At 30.0% G+C, this 19,940-nt stretch overlaps 1 protein-coding gene across 1 annotated transcript; it reads right to left on the reverse strand.

Moving 5' to 3' along the window:
* Nucleotides 1-575: 575 nt before the first annotated feature.
* LOC145752550 (transient receptor potential cation channel subfamily M member 3-like) lies at nt 576-19,410 on the reverse strand. Its single transcript, XM_082568853.1, is given in 36 exon segments — nt 576-1,333; nt 1,774-1,856; nt 2,191-2,354; nt 2,905-3,155; nt 3,538-3,608; nt 3,682-3,785; nt 3,869-3,945; nt 4,310-4,421; nt 4,732-4,807; nt 4,953-5,254; nt 5,334-5,518; nt 6,104-6,224; nt 6,517-6,737; nt 7,524-7,741; nt 7,883-7,957; nt 8,301-8,495; nt 8,718-8,796; nt 9,228-9,361; nt 9,723-9,951; nt 10,264-10,361; nt 10,955-11,143; nt 11,238-11,402; nt 12,548-12,637; nt 13,012-13,146; nt 13,940-14,040; nt 14,346-14,421; nt 14,804-14,927; nt 15,208-15,382; nt 15,762-15,942; nt 16,157-16,281; nt 16,376-16,449; nt 16,782-16,921; nt 17,050-17,149; nt 17,636-17,809; nt 18,723-18,805; nt 19,185-19,410. Coding segments are annotated over 36 exon segments (5,064 nt in total). The 5' UTR covers nt 19,254-19,410; the 3' UTR covers nt 576-1,065.
* Nucleotides 19,411-19,940: the final 530 nt, after the last annotated feature.

Here is a 19,940-nt window from a genome sequence, read left to right on the forward strand (position 1 = left end):
GAAATTTTTTAAAATGGCGCGCTTACCTCAAAAAGTTCACATTTTGGACAATAAAATTATTGAGCGTATTATAAACAAGTGCGCACATTGTAAACATCGTCATAAGCGATTTAATTATTCATAACAGTTTAGTAGACATCAAAATGAAAACTGGCAAAGTGGTTTGGTTATCACTTTGCTTTACTATAGTCGGTAGCGTGGTGTAGTGACTAGAACACCTACCTACCTTTACAACATGAGGTCCTAGGTTTAATACCCACTGCTCTTATGTTGTTGCCCTTTAAGTAAGTCGCTGCATACGGTATGAAACCAATAAATAATCAGCAGCTTAATTATGGGGCAGTTTTATTCTAAATTCTTCTGAACTTCCAAATGCAACTCAAGACTGGGTCAGGGTAACAAATGTTACTCAAAGGTTAAAAAAGTCGACCTTCCCACATCAAGGATAAATAAATATAAAAAATAGGGGGTCGTTGTTCAATTGCCAATATTTTCCAAGTAGTTGAGATCCCTTTTAACTAAAAAAATTTTCAAAATGGCATTAATAAAGATTAAAAAAATATTCCAAATTCACCAAAAAAAAACATTTATTTAATTTCACAGCGTATAAGTAGCTAAAATAAATTTTGCTAAAGGAAAAGGTAAAGCAGCAGTGATCATTTTGTGTAAACAATTAACCTAACTAAACTGGCAACAGCACAAAACAGGTAACATACAAATGCATTAAAAAAACTCATAAAGATAAATTAAATAGTAAGATTGTACAGTTTTAAGCAGGAGTTAAATAAACTTAGTATGTTGTGCATTGGAGTTTTTAAGGGTATAAAAAAATTGTTACTAAGTAAAAAAAATAACAGCTGAAAGATTAATAAATTATTAAACGAAAAAATTGAGTTGGCTCTTGGCTTATAAGCAGGCAATGTCATGATAATAATAATAACTAAAGCTGAAAAATATAAATAAAGACCAAAAACCAAAATAACAATATAAAAACATAAAATATTGTTCTATTAAAATAGAAAAAGAAGAAAAATAACAAATCAGTTAATACTTATATTAGACAGTTTAACATTCGTAAAAATCAAATGGTGTTGTGTGGTTTGATATTAAAAGAGTGTTTTCAGAACAAACATATTTTAATCTCGGTAAATCTGGGGTTTCGGATAAATTTAATCGCGGAAAAGTTAGATTTCCACTTCTACCAATGTCTGAGTTATTATTTTTGTTTAATTTTGGACTGGAGGGTAGAGAGGCTGTTATGTTGCTTCGTGAATGAGTTTTTTTGTGTTTATTTTGGGTTTTCTTTCGCTGTCTGTTGGTGGATTTTTTAGTTCTTCAATGAATATTAAAATATAGTTAAATATTGGGTTAAAATAATATTTAATGTTTTAAATTTTGTTTCCAATATAAAACTTAAGATTTAAACAGAGGCTTTTTTTAAAAAGAATTGAAGTTTAATTTAAACTGTTACAGGTTCAGTTTTAAAGTAAAAAACAATATCATAACACTTGGCTTTAATTCATGAGGTACTGGGTTTATTCTCCACTACTTCCATGCTGTAGCACCCTTGATTAGGGCATTAAAAACATTTTAAATTTCTGCTAAGCCAACACTTAATCAGCAGCTTAATTACAAGGCAAATATAAAAATATATATCCAAAACTGCCAAAATCAATTTAAGACTGGGTCAGGGTAACTGATGGTACTCTATGTTTAGACCATAAAGTCAACTTTTTTACATCAAGAATAAAAAAATAGAAATCATGAACAAACCTATGCTCTTTAGCTTCGTCTTCATCCCAATCACTCAAAGAACTTTGTTCTCTTATTACCCGACTTCCACCAAAATCAGGAGTCTAAAAAAAGTTATTTTTTATATTGATTTATCCTCAATATAGGAAGGTCGACTTCACGACCTAAACATAGAGTAACATCAGTTACTCCGACCCAGTCTCGAGTTGCTTTTAGCAGTTTGGGATATTATAGATTATAATTGCCTGATAATTATGCTGCTTAGCAGGAGTTTATACCGTTTATAGGGCCTCACTCAAGATTGCTACAGCCTGAAAGCAGTGGGGATCAAACCCAACACCTCATGAAGTAAAGCCAAGTGTTTTGACCACTACACCTGGCTGCCAGTTACTTTTTAATAAATATCACAAAAAATTTAATAAAAATATTTTGTTTTACTTTTGATCCATTCCAGAACCCATCAAATGGAGTTAAAGGCATAGAAGGTGAAAACATTTCATGCCATTTAGAAGTATCAATGTTATCCGTAATACTTCTATAAGTTGGTCGAAAATTATCAATTTGTTTGGCAGAACTTGGTCCTTGGCTGTTGTTAAATTGATCTAAATAATGTTTATTGAAAAATAAGTTAAAATTTACTGTAATTACTATTTACCACTAAAATTAGTAAATAGCAGAAAAAAAACATAGCAGAAGATCCTATTTTATAGTAATAACACTTTTATATTAGACCGATTATTTTAAAGAAAATACATTTTTATTTCGGAAAAGAATTTGGTGAAGTGTCGTTTTTGAAAAGGTTTTATGTAATATATCGGTGAATACTAAATTTTTGATTTTAATTGACTTGCTATGCCACCATGAGGCCATGGGTTCAATCCCTATTGCTCTCATGCTGTATTGCCCTTGATTAAGGCGCTATAAACGGTACAAAAAAACTGAACAACTCTTGCTAAGCCAGCACTTAATCAGCAGTATAATTATCGGGCAATTATAATATCCCCAACTGCTAAAGGTAACTATTGAGTCTGGGTAACTCATGTTACTCTATGTTTAGGTCATGCATTCGACCTTCCCACATTGAGGATAAAGATATATATACACAAAGAAAAATTTTAACCATAAAAATTTTATAAATATTTAAAATCTCACCTATTTTAGGGAAACTCTGATTATTTCTAGTCATCCCATGTGTTTGAATTTTAGGTACTGGTAATTTATTATTCGGAAAATTTTTGCACGTAATATCGAGTTGATTAAAATTAACATTTTGTTTATCTTCGAGTTTTGGACTGAAATGTGAAATTTGATCATCATCGGATACAGAACCGAAATATCGACGGTCCTCGAGGTCAGCAGTGTTTCCATCTATATTTGTTGTAAATTTCGGAGGTTGTAATTTTCTAAAAAAAATAGAAAAAGGGGGATTTTTACTTGTATTTAAATATAATGAAATACAGTTTAAAGTTTTTTTTTACATTTATTTATCCTCGATGTGGGAAGGTTGAATGAACGACCTAAACATAGAGCAACATCAGTTACTCCAACCCAGTCTCGAGTTGACTTTGACAGTTGTTTTTTTTTTTAATTTCCTGATAATTAAGCTGCTGATTAAGTGTTGGCTCAGCGGAAGTTAATACCGTTTATGGTACCTTACTTAATGGCGTTACAGTATTGAAGCAGTGGGGATCAAACCCAGAACTTCATGTAGCGAAGCCAAGTGCTCTGACCTCTACACCACATTGCCAGTTTGGTTGTCAAGTTAATAAGAACTAAGACATTTACCTATTATCCTTCTTGAAATTGTTGTCATTAGTTGTCTTGTTTTGGGAGGAATTTACTCTTATTATTATATCCTAAAAAAAGAAAAAGATTTTAGTGATATAATTTTAAAATTTTTTTTTTTGCAAATTTTTTGCGTAATGTTACCTGACAAGATGCAGCTTTGTTGTCATCTTCACTCAGGTTCATGTTGTCTGATTTATTAAAATAAAAAGCTTTATCCTCGAAAGAATTCTTCTCAGGCAAAATTCCTAAAATAATTAAAAAAATTCTTGTTGTATTTATTCAAACAAAAAAGAAAAAAATATTTATTTATTTTAATTTTTTTACTTACCTGTGGAATTGGTTCGTCTTATATTTGTATCAAAGTCTAATAAGTCAATTGGCTTTGATGGTCCTTGACTAATTGTCCTAAAACAAAATTAAAATAAATACTTTTTTTTTTCTAAAATAATAAAAATTCTTTAAACAAAAAAGTTATAAATTTTAAAACCGGCAGCTTGGTGTAATGGTAAAAACACTTGCTACACCACACATGAGGTCGTGGGTTCAATCCCCACTGCTTTCATGCTGTAGCGCCCTTGAGTATGGCACTATAAACGGTGTGAACTCATGCTGACCCAGCACTTAATCAGCAGCATAATTACCGGGCAATTATAATCTATAATATCCAAAACTGCCACAGGCAACTCGAGACTGGGTCAGGGTAACTGATGTTACTCTATGTTTAAGTCAAGGATAAAAATATATACAAAAAAAAAAAGAAGTTATTTACCTCATTCTGGTATAGTTAGATGGGTGCCAATCACTCGTTGAACTTAATTCAGATTCGTGTCTGGGTCTTCTTTTTAAAAACATTCGATTTTTTGGCATTACTGGTAAAGCTCCTTAAAAAAATTAAATTACAAATATTATTTTGCATAATTGTATATAAAAATTTATGCTCAATGTGGGAAGGTCAACTTTATGGCCTAAACATAGAGAAACCTCAGTTACCCCGACCCAGTCTCAAGTTGCATTTAGCCATTAGAGATATTATAGATTATAATTGCCCGATAATTATGCTGCTGATTAAGTATTATTGGCTCAGCAGAAGTTTATACCATTTATAACGCCTTACTTTCTAGGATATATTGTAATAGATAAACATTTTACTATAAATAAAATGTGATAAACAAACACGATAAAGTTACATACCAAGCACAGAATTAGTTAATTCAGGGTCAGCACTCATTGAGCTTGTGTGTCTTCTTGACCTTATATATGCACTTGACTATTAAACCAAAATACAAAAAAAATTAAGTTAATTATGTAAAAATGTCAACAACAAAAAAGATAAAAAAAAAATTTAAATGGCCTTATTTTCACATTTTAAGAATGTTTTATTATTACAATAAGTTGGAAAATGTAATTTTTACCCTTTTATTAATATCTTCTAGTATTGATATTCGATCTTGCATATCACAAAACTGGGCTGTCAAAAAATTTTGTTTTTCTAATACTTCTTCTAAAGAATCTAAAACTTTTCCAAATCTAAAAATATTGAAAAAAATTAAAATTTTTAAAATAAAAAAAAAATGTTTTAGAATTTATTTTTACCTGTCATCTTTTACTAATGTATCGCTGACTTTGTTTTTGTTTTTTGATCTAAAATATTCATCAACACAGTCTTCTTCAAAGTCGTGCAACTTCTCTACATCTTCATCATCCAGAAATAACTCTAAAAAAAAATTTTTTGAAAAAAAATCGAACAAAATTTTAAGGAAAAAAACATTTTTTCTTTGACAAATTTTACTTACTAAGGCCTCTATCAGATGTTGGATTTTTTCTTTTTTTCCAACAACTTCGAAAAAACATAAAAATATAACTTATAATAATAAGGGGAGGTGGTAACACTGGTCTGAGCTCAAATTCAACAATTGTCATATATCTTTGAAACTTCCAAATTGTATCTGAGTAATTCTTAACGCGAGCAAAAGTGTTACTAAAAAGAAAAAATATTTTACTTATAATAATCATTTTAATATATTTTAAACTTGTTCAACTTAAGACTGGGTTGGGGTAATATCATGAGGTCAATAATATCTTAAACTTGTACAACTTGGGACTGGGTTGGGGTAACATCATGAGGTCAATAATATTTTAAAATTGTACAACTTGAGACTGGGTTGGGGTAATATCATGAGGTCAATAATATCTTAAACTTGTACAACTTAAGACTGGGTTGGGGTAACATCATGAGGTCAATAATATTTTAAAATTGTACAACTTGAGACTGGGTTGGGGTAACATCATGAGGTCAATAATATCTTAAACTTGTACAACTTAAGACTGGGTTGGGGTAATATCATGGAGTCAATAATATCTTAAACTTGTACAATTTGAGACTGGGTTGGGGTAATATCATCAGGTCAATAATATCTTAAATTTGTACAACTTGAGACCAGGTTTTGGCAATTTAAAACTTTAATATAGTTATAATAACAAAAATAGGCTAATAAATTAGGTTCAAAAAATATTAACAAATATTAATAAAAATTTTACTTTTTAAATATAAAAAAACACTTACTTAAAGACAGCAATAAGTAGGTTAAGTAGCAATATATTAGCAACCAGTAAGTACATGGTCATTAGAGTTGGGGCTATCCATGCTCCAGTAACACATAATGTTGGATCGCTACCATTACAAGCTAAACATAAAAACATACAAATCAGCATGATGTACTACATAAGGTCGTGGGTTTAATTCCAACTGCTTTCATGCCAAAACCCTTTGAATAATGCGCTATAAACGGTATAAACTACTGCTAAGCCAATACCTAATCAGCAGCTTAGTTATTAAAAAATTCTAATCTATAATATTCCGAACTGGCAAAGTCAACTTAAGACTGGGTCGGGGTAACAAATGTTACTCTATGTTCAGGTCGTGGAGTCAACTTTCCCACATCGAGGATAATAAAATATACAAAAAAAACTACTTACGATCTATAGTACCAGCATACACTTCTCCATACAACATAAAGTAAGGTTCCATTACTACATGTTGTAGTAACGTCCAACTTGCAGTTTCATTCGGGTGCAAAAGTGATTGCCTTGCCACTCCAAAACTCATCAGAACAACAGCTAACAAGATTATAAATGTAGCAAGGTCTACCATCATTTTGCCCATAAGCATAACATAAGGCCCAAGATGCTTGCTAACACTAAGAAAAAAAAACTTATTTATCATCTTGAACCATTCTTAAGTTGTACAAGTTTAAGATATTGTTGACGTCATGATATTACCCCAACCCAGTCTTAAGTAATACAAGTTTAAAATATTATTGACCTCATGATATTACTCTAACCCAGTCTCAAGTTGTACAAGTTTAAGATATTATTGACCTCATGGAATTACCCCAACCCAGTCTTAAGTTGTACAAGTTAAATTTATTGTTGACGTCATGATATTACCCCAACCCATTCTCAAGTTGTACAAGTTTAAGTTATTTTTGACCTCATAATATTACCCCAACCCAGTCTCAAGTTGTACAAGTTTAAGATATTATTGACCTCATGATATTACCCCAACCCAGTCTCAAGTTGTACAAGTTTAAGATATTATTGACCTCATGATATTACCCTAACCCAGTCTCAAATTGTACAAGTTCAAGATATTGTTGACCTTATAATATAACCCCAACTCAGTGTCAAGTTGTACAAGTTTAAGATAATATTGACTTCATGATTTTACCCCAACCGAGTCTCAAGTTGTACAAGTTTAAGATATCACTGACCTTATGATATTACCCCAACCGAGTCTCAAGTTGTACAAGTTTAAGATATCACTGACCTTATGATATTACCCCAACCGAGTCTCAAGTTGTACAAGTTTAAGATATCACTGACCTTATGATATTACCCCAACCCAGTCTCAAGTTGTACAAGTTTAAGATATTATAGGTTTAAATTTAAAAATCTAATATACATTAAAAAATTTAAATAATTACCTTAATATATTAAGCAAGTGAGTGTACCATAATACTATATTAGAACAATAAAAAGCTCTTCCAATTTGGATAATATCTTCATCTTGACTTAACCTTAGTCCTAGTCCAGTATAAAACATTAGAATAGTTAGAACGTCCATAATATTCCAGAAATGGCCGAGCCAAACTTTTAATTTTTTCTTCGCACCACTTGGTTCTGATACAACTATTTCACGAACCTTAAAAAAAATTTAATTAAAAAAAATAAAATTAACAAATTTTAAATGAAAAAAAAAATTGTATAAAAACTAATAACCATATGATACCATTTAAATTAAAGAAATAACCATTGCTTATTTAAATAACCATTTTTGACCAACCTTTTCCATTGTCATAGTTATCACATAAGAAATAACAATAAATTCTGGAATAGAAGGAAAATTTTCCATTTTAATCTAAATTATAAAAAAAAGATTCTAATTTTTTTTTTTATGTCTAATTATTTATCCGAATGTGGAAAGGTTGACTTCACAATCAAACATAGGGTAACATTTGTTACCCTGACCCAGTCTCAAGTTGACTTTGGCAGTTTAGGATATTATAAATTATAATTACCCAGTAATTAACCTGCTGATTCAGTAATGGCACAACAGCATGAGAGCAGTGGGGATCAAACCCAGGACCTCATGTAGTAAAGCCAAGTGTCCTAACCACTACACCACGCTGCCGGTTAAAAAAAATTAGTCCTATCGGCAGAAAAAAATTAAAAATAGATATCATAATAATAATAACACCTACCAAAACAACATATGTAAATAGCAGTAAGATGACAATATAAGCCATGGCATACATCCAAAACTTAGTGATCGGGGCATTATAAAACTCGTATATCTTCTTGCTTAGGGTAAGTTGTCGTCGAGGTCTAGTTGAGATAAACATGTAAGGATCTTGTTCACGTTGTTCTGAGGGTAGTTTCCCTAAAACTTCGGGTTTCTAGAATATTAAAAAAAAGTGTTTACTATAAAAATAAAGTGTTTACTAAAAAAATAAAAAAGTGTTTACTACAAAAAGTGTTTACTACAAAAACAAAAAAGTGTTTACTAAAAAAACAAAAAAGTGTTTACTAAAAAAATAAAAAAGTGTTTACTAAAAAAATATAAAGATAGTTACTAAAAATGTTTTATTTTTTTTATTTTTTTATGAGTCAAAACTTACAGGAAAAATTTCTGAAGTTGAACTTTTACTGCTGGAAGAAGACGAAGACACGGAGCTTGAATGTGACCCAAAACTTGACCTAAAATTAAAAAAAAACATAATTTACCATAAATTTGAATTATTTACAATTGTTCGTTTTTATTTTAAACTCTAAAGCTTGGGTAAATACTGAATTTAGAAAAAACAAAAGTTTTGACCAGAATGTGTAATTTTAAAATTTTAAGTAAAAAATTCTTAATTTTAGTCTGATGATATCTTGCAACGTGGTATACTTGGGTTCAATCCCCACTGCTTTCATGCTGCAACCTTGTTTAAGGCGATTTAATTGGTATAAACTCCTGCTAAGCCAGCACTTAATCAGCAGCATAAATATTGGGCAATTATAATCTATAATATTCCAAACTGCCAAAGACAATTCAAGACTGGGTCGAGGTAACAGTTGTTACTCTATGTTTAAGTTATGAATTTGACTTTCCACATAGAGGATAAATAAATATAACATTATCTAACCCTTTAATACTGGATGAAATACTTGAAGCATTTTCTAAATGTTCCTCCATAGTTTGTGGCATGAGTTGAAGTTCTTCTTGTGTTTTAAATGCAAGAGTTAAGATGCTGGGTGGTACTAATATACCAACTATTACCTAAGACCAAACATTACCAGTTTTTAAATACCAATTTTAAATATTTTTAGACCATAAAACACCAGCTCAAAACACCACTTTAGCAGTTCTTTATTAAGAAACCTTGACCATAAGAAAATACAAACCATCCCCTTAAACCTCCAAACAACCAAGAAAAACACCATATTATCACAACACCATTAACAAAACTAAACACGCAAAAGCACCACAAAAACACCATTTTAAACAACAACCAACCAATTTACACAACTAACAACCATTTACAAAAACATCAATACAAAAACTCATCAATAAACCAACCATAAAAACATCAAACATTTACAAAAACACCATAATAAATAAATGCCACCAAAACACCAACCTTTAGACCAGAATTCTTCCTCTCCGACATTCCTCCCATCCACAAATCATTCAATAAAAGTTGGACACACGGGTGCGCTATAAAGTCACGATGTTTCGCGGCCACGGCCAAACTTAAACAAGTATGACGACTCCACTGTTTTAACTCATATGTCAACAAATGCTGAGTCGCGTCATCGTCGGCACGGTAACAAATCTCAAGAAGATATATTGATAAATCTTGGAATTCTCTAAAAATCAAAAAAATTTTAAAAATGTTTTTTTTCGATAATTTTAAAAAGGGTTATGGGTTCGATCCCCACTGCTCCTATGCTCTAGCACCCTTAAGTAAGGCACTATAAACAGCATGAACTATTGCTGAGTTAATAATTAATCAGCAGCATAATTATCGAGCAATTATAATCTGTTATACCCTAACTGATAAAGACAACTCGAGACTGGGTTGGGGTAACAAATGTTACTCTATGTTAAGGTTGTGAAGTTGACCTTTTTACATTGAGGATAAATTTAAAAAAATTAAAATAAATTAAATTTTTTTTTACTTTGAATATTTACGTAGTTGTTCAGATTCCTCTACGTCTAAATCATCTTCCGCTGCTTCCTTTGCCATAGTTTTATATAATTTACAAGCAACCAAGGCCTAAAAATATTTATTATTTTACAAAAAAAGTTACTCGAAGTCAACTCGAGACCGGTTCGAGCAACAAATATTACTCAAAGTCAACTTGAGGTTGGTTTGAGCAACAAAACTTACTCAAAGTCAACTTGAGATTGGTTTGAGCAACAAAACTTACTCAAAGTCAACTTGAGAATGGTTTGAGCAACAAAACTTACTCAAAGTCAACTTGAGATTGGTTTGTGCAACAAAACTTACTCAAAGTCAACTTGAGATTGGTTTGAGCAACAAAACTTACTCAAAGTCAACTTGAGGTTGGTTTGAGCAACAAAACTTACTTAAAGTCAACTTGAGACTGGTTCGAGCAACAAATGTTACTCTAAGTCAACTTGAGACTGGTTCGAGCAACAAATATTACTTAAAGTCAACTTGAGATTGGTTTGAGCAACAAAACACACTAAAAGTCAATTTACCAAACAAATGACTCAAAGTCAACTTAAGACTGACTTAAGCAACAAAAGTGACTCAAAGTAAACTCGAGGCTGGCTAGGGCAACTCAAGCTTATTGTTTAGGCAGCAAAGTTGGCCTTCCCACAATGAGGATAAATATAAAAAACCTTAGCTATAGCTTCTTCTCCTTGCTGCCACATGAACAGCGCCATCCTGTGTCTTTTAGTCAACACTGCCCACATTATAAGCTCATGGAACGGGTAAGTAAAGTGGGTTGGTAAATTCTGTTGTTCACTGACCGATTTTAATCCAGTTAAAGGAAGAGTTTGTTTGGTAGAATGATCGACATTGTTGGACTAAAAAAAAATGTTGAAAAAAAATTTAAAAAAATTTTGAAAAAAAAAATAAAAAAATTTTTTGATGAGTTTTTAAAAAAAAATTTTTTTTTACTTCGGGTTTTGAGAAAGTATTGTTTCCAAAAGCGTTAACTCCAATTCTAAAACTTGTTTGTTTTTTAATTCCAGATTCGGATCTTAATTTAGCTGAATAATAAAGTCGAAATTTTTTTCTGGTATAACTTGACCGATATGCACCTCCCATTAGGAATTCAATCACCTAAAATTAAATAAAAATTTAAAAACTATATGTAAAAATGTAAAAACTATGTCATGTTAAAAACCATGTGTGAAAATGTAATAACTATGTCATGTTTAAAACCAAGTGTAAAAATGTAATAACTATGTCATGTTAAAAACCATGTGTAAAAATGTAATAACTATGTCATGTTTAAAACCATGTGTAAAAATGTAATAACTATGTCATGTTTAAAACCATGTGTAAAAATGTAATAACTATGTCATGTTAAAAACCATGTGTAAAAATGTAATAACTATGTCATGTTTAAAACCATGTGTAAAAATGTAATAACTATGTCATGTTTAAAACCATGTGTAAAAATTTAATAACAATGTCATGTTAAAAACCATGTGTAAAAATGTAATAACAATGTCATGTTAAAAACCATGTGTAAAAATGTAATACCTATGTCATCTTAAAAACCATGTGTAAAAATGTAATAACAATGTCATGTTAAAAACCATGTGTAAAAATGTAATAACAATGTCATGTTAAAAACCATGTGTAAAAATGTAATACCTATGTCATCTTAAAAACCATGTGTAAAAATGTAATAACAATGTCTTGTTAAAAACCATGTGTAAAAATGTAATAACTATGTCATGTTAAAAACCATGTGTAAAAATGTAATAACTATGTCATGTTTAAAACCATGTGTAAAAATTTAATAACAATGTCATGTTAAAAACCATGTGTAAAAATGTAATAACAATGTCATGTTAAAAACCATGTGTAAAAATGTAATACCTATGTCATCTTAAAAACCATGTGTAAAAATGTAATAACAATGTCATGTTAAAAACCATGTGTAAAAATGTAATAACAATGTCATGTTAAAAACCATGTGTAAAAATGTAATACCTATGTCATCTTAAAAACCATGTGTAAAAATGTAATAACAATGTCTTGTTAAAAACCATGTGTAAAAATGTAATAACTATGTCATGTTAAAAACCATGTGTAAAAATGCAATAACTATGTCATGTTAAAAACCATGTGTAAAAATGTAATAACTATGTCATGTTTCAAACCATGAAATTTTTTTGTTATTTTTTCCATTGTATTATTCAATTTTTTATTGTATCTGTTAAAGGCAATAGTGTGCAAAATAATTTTAAACATACCTGTCCAATATCCAAGAGAGTAAATCTATATCCTGGAGGTATATTCTTTTTAACATCGTTCACCAAATAAACTAAGTTGACTGGAGGTTGCTGGAATAAAAGAATTGTTTAAATTTAAATATTTTTTATCAGTTAAATCTTTCTTAAGACCTAAGGCCTTCGGTTTAATTCCAACTGCTACTAGATTAATTTTTTTTAAATATTTATAAACTTTTATTTTTTAAGAGTAAATATGTATTTTTAATTTATCCTTAATGTGGAAAGGTCGACTTAACGACCTAAACATAGTGTAACATTTGTTACCCTGATCTCTGGTTTACTTTGGCAGTTTAGAATATTATAAAATATAATTGCCTAAAAATTAGGCTGCTGATTAAGTGTTGGCTCAATAGAAGTTTATACCGTTTATTTTGCCTTACTTAAATAGTATAAAGAAATTGACTTTAATTCTATATACTACCTACAGCATTATAAAGATCTTCTAGTCTTGTGACAGTTAAAAATTTGTGCATTGAAACTCCATTCTCCATAAGTAACTTTACAAAATCAACTCTTTCACCTATCAAGGCTTCCATCATTGCCCGTTCTAATGAGAAAACCTGATCAAAAGGTGAAAGGGTTGTAATGGGTTTAAATATAATAAATATAAATTTCAAATTGCTGGAATAAAAATTATTTACAATTTAATATTAAACTTCAAGATATTACAAATTTTTCTCCACAAACTAAGCAAGTCTATATGTCAAAAATATCATTTCCTGATATCTAAGCTGTCAATTTTAAATGAAATTTGGCACAAAAACATGACATTAAACAGTTAAAGGGTTAAGGTAACTTTTACATAATGCAAAACTAGAAATTAAATAAATAAAAAAAAACTTTATAAAGGTTTAAAATGATTTTCTTTATAAAGGTTTTAAAAAGTCTTATTTTATTTGTTTTGATTACCCAATATAGCTTTAAATGTTTGTTATTTTAGGAGTATAAATACTTGATTACATTTTATATTTGTTTTTACATCTTTATAATAACGTAAAATAATAATGACAAGGCAAAATGAAAATTAAAAAAATATCGATTTTACCAAAATTTTATATAAAAAAATATTGCCATTTTAAAATTTAAAATATTAAAAGTTATATGATTTTTATAATAAGCTCATAGAAATTTATATTTAATGGAGCCTAGTGGACGATATGTCTAATTTATAAGCCTACAAAATAAATAAAACTGCCATTTGTGGTGCACTGGTAAATTATCATTGGCAAATGTTAGTTAAGGGTTGCAACCATATTACAACAATTAAAATTAAAAAATTCTGGCTGCAGGGTGGGCTATTGACTAGTACAAAATGTCTTAAAAATTTATTTTTAATTTAATTAAAATTCTTACCGGCCATTGTTGTCCATATACAAATATTTGTGAAGTTGCAATATCAATTCTGTTCCAAGACAAAGCTAAACCCAACATATCAGGTGCTGACTTACAACGAGCTAAAATAAAAGAAATTAAAATTATTTAAAAAATTTACAAAAAAAATTTTTACAAAAATTTGAACATTTTTTTAAATAATATGTTATAAAATAATTAAAAAAACCTAAAATTTGTTTAAAAAATATTCAACACAAAATTTGAACTTTAAAAATAACAGATGAAACTATGCTAACATAAAGCTATTTAAACAAGCTTTTTACAGTCAAATGTATGTTTACCGTTTAAACATTTAAATTGATATTAAGAAGGAATGCCAGCTGTTTTATTAAATTATATTGCTCTTAAATTACTTAAACATATTTACCTTTAAGAGTGGCTGTTAGTATTGCTATATCAATATCATCTTGACTTAGACTTTGGCCCATTCGAAATACAGTTATCTAAAAAAATTTAATTAAAAAATTGTTACGATTTTTTATATTCATTTATCCTCGATGTGAAAAGATCAACTTCACGACCCTAACATAAGGTAACATTTGTTACCTTGACCCAGTCTTAAGTTGACTTTGGCAGTTTGGGATATTTCAGATTATAATCGCCCGATAATTACGCTGCTGATTAAGTGATGGCTTAGCAGGAGTTTATACTGCATATTTATAAAGTGTGCTACAGCATGAAAGCAGTGGGAATGGAACCCAGGACCTCATGTAGTAAAGCCAAGTGTTCAACCCTTATTACTATGACAATAAAATTTTAAAATACCAAATTTTTATTATCCGATTAAAAAAAAGAAAGTTTAAATAATTTAATTATATATTTTACCAGATCTTTTCTTTTAACACATTCCATGATTGAGATAAAGAAATAATTTGATTGCTCCTTGCTACATTTAAACGTTTCTTGAACAAGAGATAATAATTGTGCTCGTAATTCTTCTATCATTATTCTAAAACAAAATTTAAAAAAAAATTTAAAAAATTTGAAGGGTAAAAAATTTAAGGGTAAAAAATTTAAGGGTAAAAATATTGAAAATTAAAAGATTTGAAGTAAAAAAAAATAAGGGGTGAAAAATTAGGGGTAAAAATTAGAGGTAAAGAATTAGGGGTAAAAATTTGGGGTAACAAATTTTAGGGAGTAAAAAATTTAGGATAAAAAATTATGGGGATAAAAAGTTCAAATTCACAGGTGTAAAATTTGTTGGGGTTTCTTTTATAAACCCCACTTACCCATCATCGTCAGCATATTGGTGAGCAAAGGCCAACAAGTCAGCCGCTCTCCCCGAACCATCACAAACAATAACTGGTATGGGAGGAGTTTGCCTTAAACTCTCAAGCACAACATTTATCGTATTTTTCCCTCCTTCTAATACTAAACAAACCATAGAACAAGTCTGCCCATGACCTAAAAATTAAAAAATCAGAAATTAAAAATTGTCTTGTTGTAAAACTGAAACCATGATGCAATGGTTAGAACATGTGAGGTTTTGGGTTCGATCCCCACTGCTTACATGTCAAAGTACCCTATAGTAAGACCCTATTAGTTCTAAAAAATCAATAGCCCACCTAACGGTTGGGATTTTAATTGTCATAATATGGTCACAACTAATATTTTCCAGCGATAATTTACCCACACACCACAAACGGCAGTTTTATTAATTTGTAAGTCTATGAATTGGACAAGCATATATATTACACAGCCATTTTATTGTAATATACTATATTTTCCTCATAAAAACTGAATTTTAACTGAAAAAAATCTCAGCAAAAGATTTTCATTTTACCTCCAGTGCGAGAATGAAGTTGTTGATGTGACAATCTTTTTTCCAGCTGTCTTCTGAACCTTAGTTCACTGTCATATCTTCCTACTGTCCCATTATCAGCCAATAAGAAGTGCGAATATGCTGTGTGTAAAACTGCTCCTTTACTTAAAGGGTTGCCCATAGTTTGGTATGATCTTATAGGCTGAAAATATAAAGTTTAAGATTTATTTTGTTTAAAAAATAATAAGGAAAAAACAATAAAAAGAACCGCATGAGGTCCTGGGTTCAAATCCCACTGCTTCCCTGTCAAATCATCTTTTTAAAAGACATAACGGTTATTTTCGATAAAAAGAATATTTTGCAAATTAATGATAAAGTAGTAACGCTAGATTTTGTTTTAATCGCTAGGTACTGACCTCTTGACCAATCAGATCTTCTCTATGGTCAACGACACCCCAGGGGGCAACCCCTATACTGAAAATCTTTCCGTTTGATTTTGCTTTGTGTTCTTTTAAAGCATTTCCAACTATTGCACCAACACCTAAATATCAAAAAAAACAGTCAATAATAGCCTGCCCTTTGGTTGAGATACTAATTGTTGTAAAATATAAGTAAATTAAAAATCAAGAATTGACCTGTATTTAAACCAAACGACATCACCCAAGCTCCTGTAGTTTTAGCAGCTTTTATTAATCCATTACAAAATACCCTGAAATTATAAACAACTAATTTTAGTTAAATAATTTCTTATTTTTACAAAAATTGTTTTACAAAAATTGGTAAAATTTTTTTCTAAGACAAAAACAATAGTATGAAAGTTTAAATTAAAAGCATTTTATTTCGACTTGGCCCCAAAAATTACTATTGGCAGGCCCTTATCAATAAATATATCACATATAAATAATATCTTAAAATTCCAAAATCTACCAATGATAAGATTAAAGTGATAATTGTAACACTATGATAAGGCTGTAAAATTGGTCTCCTTTTTATATCGAGAAAAAATATTAATTTGTCAAAAAAATAAACTTTGGAACTGACCGATGTAGTTTTGGTTGTAGTTGAAAATTATGGGCACCCCCATGAACAGTTATAACCATTTTAGGAGGCCTTAATTTCCATTCATCTATTAAAAGTTGAAGGACTGAGGTTGGGTTGGTATCATGAGAAAGTCGAATGTACTAAAAAAACAAAAAAAATTAAAAAAAGATTTTTTTTCGTAAAATTTTTAAACATTCTACACAATTAATTACTTCACATTATCACAGGAAAATTTTTAACCAATCAAAACACAGAACTAGGCTGTTACTTGTGATTTATCTCCCTCCCCAGTTCCTTGAAATTCTAAAGTCCCGTAAGCATCGGTTGGAAAAAGAGCAGTATGTTGAATTCCCCTCCATTTTAAATCACTAAACATATTTTATATAAATAGTTATACATTTTCACTTTAAATTAGTAAGATTACCCCTAGTTCTTTTAAAAAACAAAACCCTCTTAGAAAATTTTTACCCACATTAAAATTAAATATGTATAAATTACCCTCTTAATTACCCCAAATCATATAAATCACTAATTTAACCCCTTTATAATATATTTACCCACTGGAAATTTGTCAGGAGGTAAATGACCCCCCAATAACCTTAACCCCCCTTAAAAACTCTTACATACCCTGCAGAATATTTCTAGCCACTAAAAACTTGTTTGGGGGGCAAACGTCGCCTTTATTTCCCTTAACCCCCCTTTTAAAAGTAATTAAACCCCTCTAGGACATTTTCATGCCCTTATAATTTGATGGCAAATAAATTACCCCTTAATCACCCTAACCCCCCTTTAAAAGTAACCCCTTCCCTAACCCCCCTTTAAAAGTAACCCCTTTACATTATTGTTTAAATTACCTAGTAACAGGTTCCGGTACCACAGTTTCCTTAACATCAGTAACACTGCTTGTAAAAATTGCTTTTTTGTTAGTTATAGAACTTGCACTTGCACCAAGAGGTAATATATCATCCACTTTTACTCCGGTTTGATTGAGGTAATGATGTTCTAGAACTAGTCGGCCACAACCACATCTAGAAAAAAATTAAATCAAAATTTTTAATTTATGTTGAATGTGAGAAGGCGTATTTTAAAGCATAATCATAGGGTTAATAAACTGGGTTTGGTGACAATGCCATAACATACTTAAATCTTTGTGTCAATATTAAATTTTTATGGTATGTATTAATTATGAAACTGATTTTTCCATTTTTCCTGTCATATTATTGTAAAAATTTTCGAACATCTGTTTATTACTTTTATTAATGCACAAAATTTTTTTTTTTAAATATTGTTCTGGCACTGTATAAAATTAATATTGTTAGCTTGGGATATAATAAAGGTGGTGATATCGTCTGCTTATTAAATCCCTAAAAGGTGTAGTATAGAAGTAGAAGTTAATGAAAAATACATATAGACTATAAATTATTAAAAAAAAATTGTTAAGTCATGTAATACTAGAAATTCTGTTTATTATAAACCTGAATAGAAGAAGTATAATTAGCGATACGCGTCATGTTATTATTCTTTTATTACAGGAAGCTTATACAATATAACCAGCTATTAATTTTTATTGTACTTTCTTACATCAATACACTAACCAAGTGCGTCAATATTTTTAATCATTTTATACACTAGTAATGGCCAGCCCTACAGACGACATTTTTAATATCTTATTATGATCAAAACTTTCTACTAATATTTGTTCATGATAAGTTTAATAATAATTTAACTATGCACCACAAATGGCAGTTTTTTTTATATATATATACACTGACTGCATTTTAATTTTCAAAATGCCATTGCAATATATATTGGCCTAATGTGATTTACTCGCGCACCACAAATGGCAGTATTTCAATTTAAATAGACTATAAATTCAACATACATATATATTTATTGTTCACTTAGCTTTATAATACATAAAATAGATATATTATCTTTCACCTATTTGTAAATCTGTCAGTTTGAGATGGAATAAATTTTGTGCATTCTCTCTTCTGGAAAGTTTGACCTATCCATGATGTTTCCTAAATAACAAAAAACATAATTTTAATTTAAAAAAAAAAACAATTTTTGTAAAAATTAATCAAATATTGGCAGTGCTATGACTGGCAGCGTGGTGTAGTAGTCAGAACACTTGCCACACTACACTAGGGCTTAAGTTCGATCCCCACTGCTCTTATGCTGTATCGACCTTTGGGAATGCTCTACAAACGATATAAACTCCTGCTAAGCCAACACTTAATCAGTAACATAATTATCGGGCAATTATATTTTCAATAATATCCCAAACTGCTAAGGGCAACTCAAGACTGGGTCAGGGTAACTAATGTTACTCAATGTTTAGGTCATGCATTTGACCTTCCCACATCGAGGATAAAAATATATAAAAAAACACATAATTACCGGTTCAGTATGATCTGACAAAGTCCGACTTCTTCGACCCGCCACTTCCACCATTTCTATGTCCGCCATTTAATTTCTTCATAAAAACTTTCTTTTAAATCCAATTCACCACCAAACCACCCCCCTTTTAACTGGTAAACTACGGGTTAAAGTTAAGGCTAATAGACATAACAATAACATTAACGACCATTAAAAATGTGGGCGTTTTGCAGTTGTATTTCTTTAAGTAATACATTTACCTAGAAATTTATAAAAAAATAATTAAACGCGATAAGAAAAGGCAAAAAAATAATATTTATAAATGTCAGGCTGCTTTATAGAAGCCGCGTAAGCTAGACATTAAACAATTTATTCTATTTTTAGTAGAAAAACCTTCTGAAACCTTCACATTTCCTAGAAAAACGAAATTAAACGTGAAACTTGTAATTTTCCCACAAAAGCATGCTAACCATAACAAAGCGTGGCAGTGGTAACTTTAATATGACCTAAAAGTATCGTCCAAAGAAGTGAATGTTTTTATCCTCTATGTAAGGCCGACATCTTTACATAGAATTTTATATAAACATATTTAAGTATTGTTAATGTATCTGTTAGTGTTTTAAATTTATTTCAGCCTAATTATAAGATCATTCTTTAAATTGAAAACATGGTGTAGAGGTTAGAACACTTGGCTTTACTACGTTAGGTCCTGGGTTTGATTCCCACTGCTCTCTTGCAGTAGGGCCCTAAAGAGAGCGCTATAAACGGTATAAACGC

The sequence above is a fragment of the Corella eumyota genome, chromosome 5 (genome assembly GCF_963082875.1).
Source record: "Corella eumyota chromosome 5, kaCorEumy4.1, whole genome shotgun sequence".
In the NCBI taxonomy this organism is placed as follows: Eukaryota; Metazoa; Chordata; class Ascidiacea; order Phlebobranchia; family Corellidae; genus Corella; species Corella eumyota.